The 15,867-nt window shown below is 28.4% G+C and overlaps 1 protein-coding gene across 1 annotated transcript; it reads right to left on the bottom strand.

The window, feature by feature from the left end:
- Positions 1 to 2,173: 2,173 nt before the first annotated feature.
- On the bottom strand, positions 2,174 to 3,868 carry LOC124912299 (phytoene synthase 2, chloroplastic-like). The gene is made up of 6 exons (XM_047452898.1): positions 3,535 to 3,868; positions 3,399 to 3,449; positions 3,158 to 3,330; positions 2,731 to 2,966; positions 2,445 to 2,643; positions 2,174 to 2,356 (listed from the first exon to the last, which is right to left on the bottom strand). The coding sequence occupies exons 1-6, from the start codon at positions 3,866 to 3,868 to the stop codon at positions 2,174 to 2,176; spliced, it is 1,176 nt and encodes a 391-aa protein (XP_047308854.1).
- Between the last annotated feature and the right edge of the window lie 11,999 nt (positions 3,869 to 15,867).

The raw sequence follows: 15,867 nt of genomic DNA, 5'->3' as shown, positions 1-15,867 counted from the left end.
TTTAGGGGTTTTATCATTGGTATAAGAGTCGGTCCACTCTGTCTGGCAGGGATGACCCTCATTCCCAAAAATACCTTTACTATTTTCATTTTTTAAATTTAACCTTTTTTTATAATTTAATTTTGAACCGTTTTACCTTTCTTCATTTTCTTTCTTCCTTTTTCTTTTCTCTCCTCTTCTTTCTCTCTTCTCATCCGGCGACGCCTCCCCTCATTTCTCTTCTTTTCTTTCCACCTTCGGGGGACATTGATCTTGATCAGCGCCACCCCGACTCCCCAAGCGCAGCAACTCCAACGACGCCGCCCCGACCAGGTTAGTTTTTGTGTTTCCTTCGTTTTTCGTCGTCTTCAACATTTGAATGTATGAAATGATTTTAGGGTTTAGGGTTGTTTTGTGTAAATGTTGAATGGTTTGGTTTGAATGCTGAATATGACCGGCTCAGATTGCAATTTGCGCTCCCACGCAAACGCATTTTGCGCCCCACCCACGCCCTTATTGAAAGTAGGAGACAACATTAAGTACGATCTAATCCTTCAACAGTGCATATGGCTGCTCTTGGGTTTTTTTTCGGAATTCATTTTATTAACTGGATTTTAGATTTAATTAAGCATATATTAGATTGCTAATGAGTGTTCACTCAGTATATGATTTTTCTCTTTAATGTTCCTTTACATACTTACATATTTCACCTATATTTCAAAGCTTTCAATTCAATCCAAAAAAGAATGTATATCAGATTTTGACTTGCTTCTATTCCTAATAAATTGCCCTTCTCCATTAATCATCATAACAATGATGGACTCGTTTACTTTTTGACACAAACACTGAATGCAATAAGTCGATAATACTGTTGTCCAAGTAAACTGGAGTATGCCGGTCTTTTGTAGAAGAATTTCATGAAGCCAAATTGCTGAAGCCGAAGTATACAGTTTTCTGATGAAATGCATTGATTGCATAGTCGGCCTGAAAATGGCCCAATTGGGACTTGAAACGAAGCCCATAGCCTAGTCCAACTCCATTTCCTGGTTTTCCATGCCTCAAGGAAATCCTTCCTTAAAAGTCCCCAAATAGACAAACATCAAGCTTATCCATCAGATAATTAAATTGGCTCTGATAAAGAGCAAACTCTAAACTAACCAGGAACATGACGACCAGATCCCAAATCAGTTCCACAGTCCAAGAAAAGAGCACCTTCCACCATCTGATTCTGTACAGTGTACAATAAAAGGAAAAAAATGCAGGAGCTTCCACCAGTGAACAATCCCACCTAAAAAGCAATTACCAGATGTCATAGTAGAAGAAAATGCAATTAGCTTAGAAAGATTCCCCTAAACCTATGTCTAACAGATGGAGGGCGTGGGGCGAGGGACGTGGGGCGTGAGGTGCAAAATGCGTTTGCGTGGGAGCGCAAATTGAAATCTGAGCCGGTCATATCCAGCATTCAAACTAAACCATTCAACATTTACACAAAACAACCCTAAACCCTAAAACCATTTCATGCATTCAAATGTTGAAGACGACGAAAAACGAAGGAAACACAAAAACTAACCTAGTCGGGGCGACGTCGTTGGGAGTTGCTGCGCTTTGGGGATTCGGGGCGCCGCTGGTCAAGATCAATGTCGGGGGAGAAGAAGAGTGAAAGAAGATTAAGAAGGTGGAAAGAAAAGAAGAAAAATGAGGGGAGGTATCGCCGGATGAGAAGATGAGAGAAAATGAGAGGGAAAAGAGAGAAGGAAGAAAAAAAAAATGAAGAAGGGTAAAATGGTCCAAAATTATAAAAAAGGTTAAATTTAAAAATGAAAATAGTAAGGTTGGTACAATGATTGTTATGACCACCCAATTGGTTAAGAAATGGAACTTGGATCCCACATTAGAATTATGGATTTCTAGGTTAAATAATAGTTGGTCTCTCCAACCTTAACTAGATTTTTTGAAAGCATGATTCTCCTATTCCATTAATACCTAATTTATAGTACTAGTTGCACCTTCATTCAGTTTTTTTTGGTGTGTTATAACAAGTGTTCCTCAGAGGATAGAATAGATATAGACTTCTATACTTCCTTGAATTCTTTACTTGTAGATTTACATGGATATCTATTTTAAACAATTCCAATTTAGGAATCAAGTGTGCATTACATTAACATACAGACAAGACAGACAAAACATGTGTTCCTTAACTCATCCAGTTAACCAAACCAGGCATAGTAGCTGATACAGAGAGAGATCTGGTGTATGCTAGAGGCAATGTTAGTAGCTTCTTTGTCTTCCCTACATAAGCTCTCTTTGTTAAACTATCATAATCATTCTCCTCAATTGCATCCAATATCTTCCTATATAACATCAAAGAAGCCCATACCTGACCAACACAAAAAACAAAAACAGATTTAAGAAAAAAAAACATGTTCCAATCTTTGAGTATTTTGAAACTGTAATAGGATTATTACCGGCCATCGGCTGGCCTTATCGAGCTGAGAAGCTCCCTCCTCCGCCTGGTTAAAGTAGAACCTCGCCCGATCAATCTGTTTTTTCATGAAATGCCTCCAACCTTCACTGGAAGTCACCTTTCTTGAGAAAACATCTTCATCACTCAATCCAAATTGCCTTAGTTCATCTTGAGGAAGGTACACTCTCCCTCTCAATGCACTATCAAGATCAAGATGAAGATCAAAATCATAAGTACAAATCAAAACTTTCACAATCTTTTTTATTTTTATTTTAATTATCACTTACTCTTCTCCCACATCTCTCAGGATATTTGTAAGCTGATTCCCAATTCCCAACTGTACAGCTGCATTATATATACTCTGAGATGAAAGGATAGACTCCGGGTCGATTCCCATTACTGGGACGCTCATCAGCCCAACCGTCCCTGCCACACAGTAGCAATACGAATATAGTTGCTGAAAATTATCGTAGCGATCCTTCCTCAAATCCATCCTCATTCCTTCTATCATGTCCCTAAATGGCTACAATCCAACAAAAATCACTAATTAAATCTCACCAAGCTGATATATGGGTTATATCTGCATCTAGTATTGCAATGTATAGATCTCGTATTTTCTCATATGGAAACACTGAATCTAGATCCAAAAGTAGGAAGTGTTTCCAAATGGGTCAAACCGATATTAAAAGTTTCGAAAACCAGCCAATATTTTACCTTGATGTCTAAAGGGAATTTGTGAACAGTATCAGTAAGTGCAGCATCCAATATATCATAAGGTTTCCCATCAAAGATATCTTGAAGTCTTTCTTCCCATTGATCCAAAACTGTCGAACCCATGTAAATGGCGTTTGGACCATCAACCAGCTCGTCCGTTCTCCTGCACCAAACTGAAACGAGGATTCCATTGATGAACTATAAAAAAACATTCCTTTTGAAAGATTTGATTGCTAATTACCATAGATTGCCCATATTGCTTTCTGTCTATCTTCTGTCATTAGTCTTGTCCCTGAAAATCACACAAGATTAATCAAACTCTAATCTCAAAGTCAAAGTTCGAGAGTAGTTAAGAACAAAAAACAACACACACACACCGAGATAGAATGTCTTTGCGTATTCATCGCAAATATATCTGCATCTCTCGTAAGCTTCTTCGAGAACAGCAGCCCGCAGTAAATTTGATTTTCCTAGACCTTCTTCTTCTTTTGTTGCCGTGTTGAATAAGGGTTTTGTTCGAGTCTGTCTTTGGACTATCTCTCGAATGTGGAAATCAGGATGAGGAATCCCTTGTACTGATAACTCAGGAAAGTTTTTCGGGCTGATTGCTACCTTTGCTCTTATGATTACTCCATAGGTTTTTGCTTGCAAGCTTCTGCTTGTTGATATCATGCAAGGCCTGGCTGATATTAGAGATGATGATGTACTCATTTAAGAAATCTTGGTTATAATAGAGTGAGAGAGATAATTCTTGGAGGGTTTGAAACACTTTGCCACCTTCTATTTATAGCATGTGTGTGTTTTTGTTTAGTTTAATGATATTGGAAGCTAAAACTAAATATATAATCATTAGAATATGCTAAACTTGTCTTAAAATATTAAGAAATTATTGAGAAAAACAATGTTGAGCTTTTCTCAAGATAAAATTGTCAAATATGCCCCTGAATTTGTTAGAAACAATCATACAAAGCCATGGCTTTTTTCTTTTAATAAATTAGCGTGTATAAATAAACTCGCAAAAAATGTAGTCTGAATCCCGATGTAACCAATTATTGTTCTAGAACTCAAGAAACCATAATGTGAATTATGGAGGAAACTAATATATCTTAGGTATGGGAGCTGGTGATTTATCTCAAAGTGATCAAGATAATTTTTCTTATTAAGATAATAAATGGACCATATGCTCATCTATCAAAAAATTGGAGGGCATATTTAGCTTATTTCCTGTCTTTTAGTGTATCTGAAATTAGGATCTTCATCCAACTTTGATACCCTTAATTAGATAGATAAATCCAAATCCAAAATAAGCATCTTTTTTCTTTATCTTGCTATAAGCTTTAAATAATAAGTTGTATGATTTTGTCTTTTTCAAAGGAATCTGAAGTTTGGGGTTCCTAAGTATAACTAGACACTTGACATAGATAATGCTACATTAGTTAATTTATAAGCATCTTTTAACATTGTAATTATCACTCTTTGCGAAAGTGACCAAATAAGCATATTTGAGAAGAGAAAAACTATAGTAGGTTTATGTTTTAAAGAGTTTATGCAATGATAGAAATTGTGTACATGATTAGGAATTGTGACACACTATTAGGCTAAGACTGGTACATGTCATACATCAAAAGCTTCATTGTACGGTTGGTCGATTGTGTAGATTATCGAATCCTTCAAAAGAGATATAACTATAATCATCTTATGTCTTATGAAATCTTTCTATTATATATTGTAATTTAAACTTATAAAATTTTGGTATATATCATTCAAAGACTTTGTGAGGACCATGTAACTCATCAAAGATCATATTTTTTCTTTTGGATATGATGAAGTCCACTAATATAATATTGTGTTACCTGTTAGATAATCTTAAATTTTAGCATAAATAATCACCCTCTGGATTAGGACGAGGCTTTAAATTTTCACTTTATCAAGTACACATTTATATGGTAAATAATCATATATAAAAGTAATGAGTAATGAATTATATATTCTCCTTATGCTTCAATAGACATAGGACCACATACATGTAATATCTACTAGTCCTAGTAATTGTGTAGCATTGCTCACATTTTCTCTCCTCTTCGAATGCAAGAATCAAACTTGTTATCTGATTTATATTTAAAAAAACGACTTAAAAAGAAAAAAAAACGAGTTCTTAAATTAAGCTAGATATGCCGTATACTTGATTTTAAAAGAAACAAAGGAATGAAAAAGTAAGCATTCAAATTAAAAAAACATGAATAAAAAGAAACACAAATCTTTAACTTTTAACGTGCATTGAAAAAAGAAGCAATTTGAGTGATTTCTTTATATGAAATTCTCTAATATTTGCAGACTCTAATTCTACTCGCACATGGATATTCTCCTCCACGTTCTCATGAGCGAGTTATCATTTGTCACGATATCCCTCCATACCTCCTCAATATCTCGTCGAACTCTAGAGAAAACTCTCGCATTTTGCTCAACCCAAACATGATAGACAATAGAAGCAAAGTAACATTTAAACACATTCGAGAAAAATCGATCACCCTTCGCTTTGACGATAACAACTTCCTTGATATCCTTCCATTCCATGGGGAGGTTGAGAAGCTTCATGGACTTTGAGAAAATTTTCCACAATTTCGATTGGAATAGACAACACTCTAATAAATGATCCATAGTTGACCATCATAAAGGAGACAATTAGTATTTGGAATGTCTATGTACCTTATAATACGATCTCTTGTTGAGAGTCTTTCAATATCACCTCTACAACGAATAAAATTCCAAGCTAAACTCGAAACAAATTTTCATTTTGCTCAACAATCTAATCACGAGAATCTCTACGACCATTAAGATGCAAGTATGAATTACATTTAGAATTCTCATACCTTTTGGAATATGCCTTAGAAGGTTGTTCCACTCCCTGTCCTTAACTTCCCGAACCGTAGCCATTTGACAATTCGGTCTTATCTGAGTTCTTCCAAACTCCTTCTTGAGGACTATTGGTTGATCCTCAAACCAATGATCATGCCAAAATAGAGTTCCATTACCATCACCAATACGAATGCTAAAGAGTGACCTAACACTATCCTTGAGCCTCTTGATTTTTTTTGAGTGATCAATCCATGTCCATCTTGATCTTGCATGTCCATACCCTTGCCTCCATCTTCATGAACCTTAAGTGCACTTATCCAACCTATAACGAATCTTGTTTCTTTCTCAATTATCCAAAAGTATCGATAAGTAAGAGCCTTATTTCATTCAACACAATTTTTGAGCCCATGTCACCTTCTTCCTTTGATTTGCAAATGTCTTTCAATTTGATCATTTTGCCCCCACGACCTTGATTGTCCCAAATAAAGTCCCTCCTAAGACGATCCAAATCTTTCATGACTTTCTTCGAGTGAATAATTTGTTGAGCCTAGTAGCCAATGATACCCATGACGATTCTCATAATGATAACTTTTTGTCGTCCAACCATTAATTGAATTATTGATTTTCTCAATGAGGGCCTATATTGTGAAACTTGAAACTGTTTAGATGATAAGGGAATACCTACCGAATCGGAAGAGAGCCCTCCTTGATACTTATGATATTGAAAATGTCTTCCTTCACGGCTCCACCATAAAACATGAGACTTTTATCTACATGAGACTTTTATCTTCATTAACAAACAAACCTAAACATTAGAGAAAAGAATTAATAATTTCTTACTAATTTTTATGGAGTCCACATTCACATGCCACCCAATTTATATTCAAATGAAACTAGATTTAAAAGAGACAATTTTGTAGGGATCAAGTACTTAATTTTCAATGTTATAATAGGTTTGAATCTACTCAATTAAAATTGGTTCATTTAATATAGTTAATAAGTTATAAATTCATAAAATTATCTTAAAATTGTATGAGTTTATTTAAAAAAAATATTAGTTATGTATTATTAGTTATATATATAATTAATTATTTTATATATTATAATACTATTTTTTAAATATAAGAATTTAACCTATCTTCATAACCATATCATCCTTTTCAAGTTAAGACGTTTTAAGTGAATTCAATTTATTAAAAAGTAAATAAAATAATATAAAGAAGTTATATTTACAAATAAAATAATATTTTTTTTTATAATTTATAAATATATTTATTTTTCTTTAATAGTAAAATTATATAAAATTATAAAACTAAAATTATTTATAAAGTTGTAAACTCTTATTTTCGTAAATTTAAAATCGTAAATGATTATTTTCTGTTTTAAAATCTTAAAATTTTAAGATTTTAAGAATCAACTTAGAATTTTAAAAGTTTGAATAAATATGTATAATATTTATAAACTAAAACATGATCTTAATTAGGAATAACATGTTATAATCTTGTCTCAAGGTTAAGAATGTACTGCAGAAAACAATTAAATTTTGATATTTTCTCAAGACATAAAGGTCAAATATGCCCCTGATATTTGTTACAATGAATCATATAAGACCATATACATTTTTTATATAAAAAAATAATGCCAATGAACAAAGGGTAATTGAGTATTAACAACTAAGCTATAGAATTCCAGTTTGATTTCTTATTTATACAAACTAGGGAAAACTCGTGTGATATGATGTCAAATTGGTTTGTTATTCCTTTAGACATGGATCAATGATAAATCACATCATTGAGCCGTGCTAAACACAATTCTTTGCACATGATATATATATCATATTATCACCACATATATATATAATTAAAAAACTGATTTATAAACTACACGCATAAAAAAATATCAAACTATTGACAAAATAATGATCATCAAATTTTCTTTAAAATAAATTCATTAGCTCCTATTTGGGTTTGAACTTATTTTTCAGTTCTATCTTCCACAATAAAACCAAAAACAAAATCTGTATAAAAAAACAAAAATAAATTTGTTAAATTACATAATAATGTCAACAAAATCAAAATAATTAAATAAAAACTTAAAAAAAATTGAAGTATTAAATAATATACAATAATTAAAATTCTAACGATGAAGATTGAACCATCTTTAAATTCTTAAGGGCGACTCCAAAGATCAATAACAATAAGTGATGAAGTAGTGCAAGTCGAACAAATCAATCAAACAGTGTCGTAAGTATCTTTATAAAATATTATGAGCGGTATAGAATTTTTTCCTTGACCGATAATTGTTAAACAACGTCGAAAAATGTCATATCAAATGATAATTGACTATCTACATATATGATAAAAAAAAATGTTAGAAACCTGTAAAAATAATGAGAAGATATGTAAGAGGGCCCTAAAAAATCTTAATCGGTGACTCTTTATTGGAAAATTGAAAAACAACTACAAATCTGATAACATCATCTCCTTTGTTGCTAAAAGTAGACGAATACAGACTCGAGAAAACATTACAATTACAATCGGATGATATGAGTAACAAACAATCCACCGAAGATTATGAGAATTATTCGAATCACAAAATCCTGGGTTAAAAATTCGACCTAGCTAAGTAAAATGTACAAAATAAAATAAAAATTAAATTTGAGTGGTGAAACGCTCCATGCTAGAAAAATCATAAGAGGAGCTAATAATGAATATTTTTTTAACTTCTCTAAACTTTTTCTTGTAGAGAAAAAGACAATTCTTCTGAATAGATTAAACATAATAATAAGTGCACCAATATAAATAAATAATAAATTAAACATATATAAAATCCACTAAACTGTCTAAGCATCTTCTATTCTTTAATTTTATAAAATGATACTAAATAGTATATAATAGCTAATTAGCATTAGTATAATGAAATAGTTAACAATTATAAAATTGGTAATTTCTTTATCTATTATTAAATAAAATTATAATTATACTTATATTAATTTAAGTTTGTTTTGTACAAATTTGTGACTTCTCTATGTTGCATGAAATTAAATTTTATTCAAATTATCCTACAATTGTAATAAAATGAGAGAAAAGAATAAAAAAAATTTAATTTTGTAATATTGATAGTTGGTAGAGTAAACTGAATATAACTGATTCAAATATCATATATTTTAGAAAATAAATAATAAATAATTCTAATAATTAATAAGAAAAAAATAAAAACTTATTTAATTTTGTAATTGTAACACCATAAACATTGTCCCAAACATATAATTTTTTTTTTTATCTCTTTTCCTTTTCCGGAAAATTTGTTTATTAAAATTTTGCAAGTTTAAACCTGATAGTCGATATCTTATAATTTAATATCCTTTTAATATTGTGAAAAGAGATAAGGACCAGAATGATAAATTCGACTTAAAAAACTTTTTTAATAAAAATAAGTTAAATCAATATTTTTAAAAGTCTTATTTTTTTTTTTTTACTTTTTAGAATAACCAATTAACTTCTATTTTAGAAATAATAAAGGAATGTTTATACATGCAAATACACATTTTAAAAATTCTGATTTAGTTTGATATTTGTTACGTCTATTTTAAAATTTTCCTTATTTTAAAAAAATTAATGTGTACGTTTAATTTATCAAATTATTTTCTCAAATACTAAACATTACTAAACATGTATTTAAACTTCATATTATTGACATTTTAATATTAAAATAATAAAAGTGAGTCGATACCTGTAGTCGATGTTGAAAATCGTAAAAATGTACCTCAAAATATAAAATAAAGATGTTAGATTTAAAAAATAAATCCAAACGATTCCTTAATAAATTAGATTTTTTTATGTTTTATTTTGAAAATTATTTTTTAAATATTATATATTTTTTTTGAGATTTTAAAAAAATATTTATAACACTTAAATATCAAATAAACAAAATAATTTAAAAAGGTGCAAGCAAAATGCCCAAAAGTCATTAGGTGGGCCGATTTTCTCGCGGTTTGTTGGATCTGGGCACAATTTAGAGGAGTCAACGGGAGGAAGTGCCCAGTCAACGACCGTGGGTAGGCGGGTGAGTGCGCGCGGTACACGAGAGTGAGTTTGGATGCGGGGTAAATGAGTGCAGGCCAGGTCAACTTGCGGAAGACCCTCGGTCGGGAGGGACGTTGCTTATAGAGAAGCCTCGGTTGTTGGTCTGTTACTTCGGTCGGATGAAGGATCAAGCCTATTGGTCGATTTGGAGGCCAAGCATAGAATCCCTTTTGTCGGATTGGAGACTATAGACAAAGTTAGCCTTCATCTTCTTCAACCTCTAAGAGACGTCTAAAAGTTACATTCGACATTTTTTTTTCGTTTTGGTCCCTAACTTCGAAAACAAATGCATAGGAATATCCTCTTAACTTGTAGAACTTTTCCAAACTAGTTTAAATTCGTTATTCTTCATGCAAATGGATCGTTGGAGCCTCGCTAGAGAAGAGGAAGAAGTTATCGGAAAAACTTGAATCACCTATAATGGGCTAAAATCGATTTGGCTTTTTGCCAAGACAAATCGATCCCTGAATATGTAGGAGCCTAGTAAAAACAATAAAAGTTAACCTAACTTAGCCAATGTCATGCTTCAACCAAAAACCCTATTGGTATTAAAAAAATTAAAAATTTTAGCAAGCATTTATTAAATAGCTTCATAGTTATTAAAGATTCCACAGTTAAGGAGCAACACACTTGAGTCTCTTAATTTCATATTATTCCAGTTATTAAGTGTATTTAAATTTTTTACATATTCTAACTCTTTAATTTCCCTTATTTTTGTATATATTCATACTATTGTAATTGTAATAACACGAAAATACATTCTTAATATACAACAAGTTCTTTGCTACATATTCTCCCATTATTCGGTTTTAACAAACATTTGTATTCATGGCCTCTTCTTCATCGTAGCCCAAGTGGTTGATGAATCCTACACCACATCTAAAGCTCTTTAGAAATGACTTATTGAAGAGAAAGGAAGGAGAAGGAGGAAGAGAACGAGAAGCTGTGAGATTAATGGAGAGAGTAAAGCCGCCAATGGACACAAATCCATTTTCTTGTCGTCGTTTTGGTTTCTGTGGAGAATCAGTGATTTCAGGGGAAGAGAATGAAAGATCCAATTTCAAACCTACCTGAATCTAGGTGGGAGGGATATAACGAATTAGTGCCCGTCAAATCAATTTTTTTTTATATTATTTGATTTTCTTTGGATTAAATATAAAAAAGAATAAAGTAGTGTTATAATTATTTTGATATTTTAATTATGGACCTTAATTTATTTTAGAGAAAATATTAGGAAGAGATTGAAAAAAATTATATTTAAATAATTTAGGGATAGATATGTATAGATAAAAATAAATAATATATATATATAAATATAAAAAAAAGAGATTTAATAATTATATAAATATAAAAATTAATGATAATATATATATATATATAATATTATATATATAACTTTTAAATATAAATATAAAAAATAATTATTAAAGATAATATAAAAAATAATATTTTAAGTTTAACCTATTATGTTTAAGTAAAAAGTTAACGGAATGGTCAATGACTTTTCTAATAGTTGAAGAGGCAATTTGTTTCAAAAATTAATTTGAAGGCTAAAAGTGAAAAATTAAGTAAAGAGTATAATGCCTTAATTATTTATTATTATTTTTGAGTGAAGTTTTCATAAAGGAAACAAAATAATAAACCATTTTAATAATTTAAAAAAAATTATATTTATTTAAATTTAATTAATTACTAATTCGTTTACTTTAAAGATTCAAAAGAGTGATTTGTGATTAATTAACTAGTCCTAATCTTAACCATTAAACACCTAAGACAATTTATAGTCTATCCCTTTTTAGAATAAAAATATAAATATGAGTAGATATTTAATACCTTTATATTTAAATAATATGTTATAAAATAAGTCTTGACAATTTCAATCCTGACAAGGATATACAATTTGATTTGAACACGAAAAAAATCAGATTTGAGTTATGTATTTTGAGTTGGGTTGAAATCAGTTAATCTGTTTAACTTGATTCATAAATATGTTAAAATTGGGTCGACCTAAAATGACCCAAGTAGACCATCAAACTGTTTATATTTTACTTATTTTTCTTACGTAGAGTTTTGTGTTTATCATTCCTACACAATAATTCATTTTCATTCACAAATTTGAAGCATTTCTTATTTTCAACTTAACCCTTCCTCCTTTCTTCTCCAACTTTAAATCTGCCATCTAAAAAATACCAAGTTTCCATTCCGTTTTCGGAATTGATCCGATGTCCCGTGAATCTCTATCCTCACTACTTAGATCTTGTAGCGTCGTTTACTCAGCGTTCGCAGTCACATTTATTTATTTTTCTCAATTGGTAAGCAAATTTATGATTTAACTTCATTATTTGTTTATGTTAATGTCATTTTAATATAAGATAGAGAGATGTGATATTAATTATATTGGATTAAATCGGGTTGAATTTGAGTTGAGTTAGGTCAATCAGAATGAGTTTATGATAATTAACCGGTACATTTTCACAATATTTCAACAATATTGGAGAAATTAGTTCTAATTTACCAGATTATTAATCCTATTTTTGATTTTGGTTAATTTTTATTATTTATGTTGTATTTTTAATTATTGTGGAAAATGTAAATTTTATTTGAGTATTTATTTAATAATTTAAATGTTTTTTTTTTTCAATTTCGTTAACGAATTATTATTTTTTACTTTTCATAATTGATTTTATTGTTTTTTTGTTTTTTTTATCAATATTGTTCAATTATTATAAATTTATGAATTTAAAAATATTAATAAAAATATATAGGATAAAATATATATATATATATATATATAAATAAATTAAATATAAAATTTACTTAAATTAAAAGTTAAAGGACTAGATTAAATATTTGAAATAAATAATGTAAAAAATTAAATATTCAAATCCAATTATTTATAAACTTCAGGGACCATTTTAATATTTAATAATTTTTTCCGATTATGAACCTTTGGAAGTCAACTTTCCTTCCTTTGAAGACGTGAATCTCCTTCCTTTCTCCTCAGGGTATTTTACCAGTTTTCCTATTTTGTATCCCTAAAAATAATATAAAATAATAATATTCCTATTTTAAAGAATAAAAATATAAATTATTTTACATCAGCTTCCTTATCCTTATCCATATATCATTTAAATATTTATTAAAATAACCAACTTTTCAACCACCTCAACCACTTAATTACTTAGTCATATATATTTAAATATTCATGAAAGAGAAAATATATTATTTTATTATTTAGGGATACTACAGTAATCCCTAAATATAAAGATTCACTTATAAAAATTCACTGTTCATCATCCCTAAAAAATGATAAGGATAGAGAATTTGATAAAGCATTTTTTTTTACAACTTTTATATTATTTATTTTCATAATAGAGATAGAACAAATTTTAAGAATTCTGCTACAAATGCGCTACAAATGCCCTGACCCTGTAAATATATATATATACACATACGCAATTTGCGTATATGAGTTTGCCTTTCTATTGGACGGAAAAGGGGCTTGTGTATGCGTTTACCGTACGATTGGAGTTGGTCTTAGACCATCCTTAAAATTGAATTTTCACTCCAACACACACCCTTTGACCATTCTCCCTTTCTAAAAAACAAAATAAAATTTAGTTTGTATTTTATATAATTTACTAATTTGTTTAATTATTTTGTTTTTGTCATATATTATTTTATTAATAGTTGTTTTTTTTTTTGTTAGTGTAGTATAATTTAAGTTTATTTAATGATGTTTAATTTAGTTTTTTTTAATAATGTTTGTTTTTATTAATTTTTTTTTATAGTGTAATTTGTATTTATTTAATGATGTTTAATTTATTTTTTTATGTATATAAATTATTAATTTATAATTAATTTTATTATAATTTTTTCTAATTGAATGAAAAAAATATTATGATTCAATTTGTAAAAATGATAATTATATAGATAGTATTGAAAAAGTTAAAAAGTTAATATAAAAAAGAATATATCGAGAATATTCTTTTGAGTTTGAAAATGAGTTTTTTTATTGGAGATTAATTATTGTTTGATTGCTGCTATATTTTGAGTTTGAGAATGAAATTTTAGGTTGAAAATAGTATTAAAAGTAAATGCATATATGATCATATATATATATATAGAATGAGACGTAGGACTTGTTTGATCTTTTGGCTATTAGGATAAAATCAAGTTTTTATCTTAAAACTTAATCATCATATAACATATCTAATCAACTATTTATTTATTAAAATATCAAAAATATTTCTTATTTTTTTTAAAATAAATTAATTATTAAATAAAAATGTAAAGAAATAAAGAATAGTTTAATAAAAATAAACTAAAAACTAATTTTTTAATATTTGTTTGTAAAAAAAATCTAAAAAAAATCAAAAAAAATCACCTCAGTTTAAGATTTAATTAAGAGATTATGAGATAAAAATTTAATAAACTTAAGAGAGGGAGGAAAGAGAAAAGAATAGATAAATTCGAACATTCACCGTCGATTGACGTTACCTTATTATTTTCACTCTTTTTTTTTACTAATTAATGTTTTTCTCTTTCTTGACTAATTATTTTTCTCTCTCACTATTAATATATTTTTCCCATTTAAATTATGATTTTCTCTCCATTTATGACTTTTTATTATTTTATTTATCTAATTTTTTCACATTTAGTTTTTATTTTTATTTTTCTATTTTGACTTATTAATATTTTTTATTTTTTCTTCACTTATAAATTTATCTAATATTTTTATTTTTTATTTCTCAAGTAACATTTTTATTTATTTATTTTGGGCAACAATATAGTTTAATTTTTATTAATTGCATATATATATATATATATATATATATATATATTAGTGAATTTAGGTAAAAAACTATTATGAAAAAGAAGAAGAAATGATACCAATAAGGTGATTGAGAATAAGAATGATGCACATCAAAATTCATTACAAGTTTAAAAGAGGTAAATTCTTCTAAAATTTGAATAACATTTTCACCGAAGATGAAATACATGAATTTTATAAATCTTATTTGGAGGATATTAGTTTTAATATTTCCAAATAAAATGATAAAAATGAAGACATAGAAAATAAAAATAATTTTTTATTTGATGTGTTAAAAATGGTGACAAAATATTTAGGTCAAGAAATTTATTAAACATTAGATAAAGACATAAAATAATATTAATGTTCTTATTTAAGATGATAAGATTTTTGTTATAAAGGTGTTCACCTTGAACCTAATTATATATATATATATTTTTTTTTTGAGTACATGAAAATCACAACATTTTATATAATAAAGTATTTGATTTAGATTGTAATTAAATGATTAAGCTATAATAACATTAAAACTATTTTTATAGGCTCATGATTAATTAAAATATAAATTTGAGTGTAATAAAAATGAGTGTCTATATTCCTTTATAGGATTTATAATTATCCATATTGGATGATTATGAGTTCACTTTGCCTATATGCTAATTACAATTTAATTGTAGTTAATTTCTCCATTCCAACTTAAAAATTGATCTTCAAATAAATTCTAATAAAATTAAACCAAATTCAATTTTTAATTATATGTAATATATTTTATAATATATTGAAATAAATAATAAAAAATTAATTCGAATTTAAGTTTGATTTTCAATATAAAACCCAAATTCAAAATCAAATCGAAAACCATATTTTAATTCATTTCATATTTGAACATCATACCTAACAATCATATTCCATGAATCTACCCATACGAGTGTCCAATCCCACACCACCATTTACAT

This window comes from Impatiens glandulifera, chromosome 1 (assembly GCF_907164915.1).
Source record: "Impatiens glandulifera chromosome 1, dImpGla2.1, whole genome shotgun sequence".
Taxonomy (NCBI): domain Eukaryota; kingdom Viridiplantae; phylum Streptophyta; class Magnoliopsida; order Ericales; family Balsaminaceae; genus Impatiens; species Impatiens glandulifera.
This window is presented reverse-complemented; position numbering and strand designations above follow the sequence as displayed.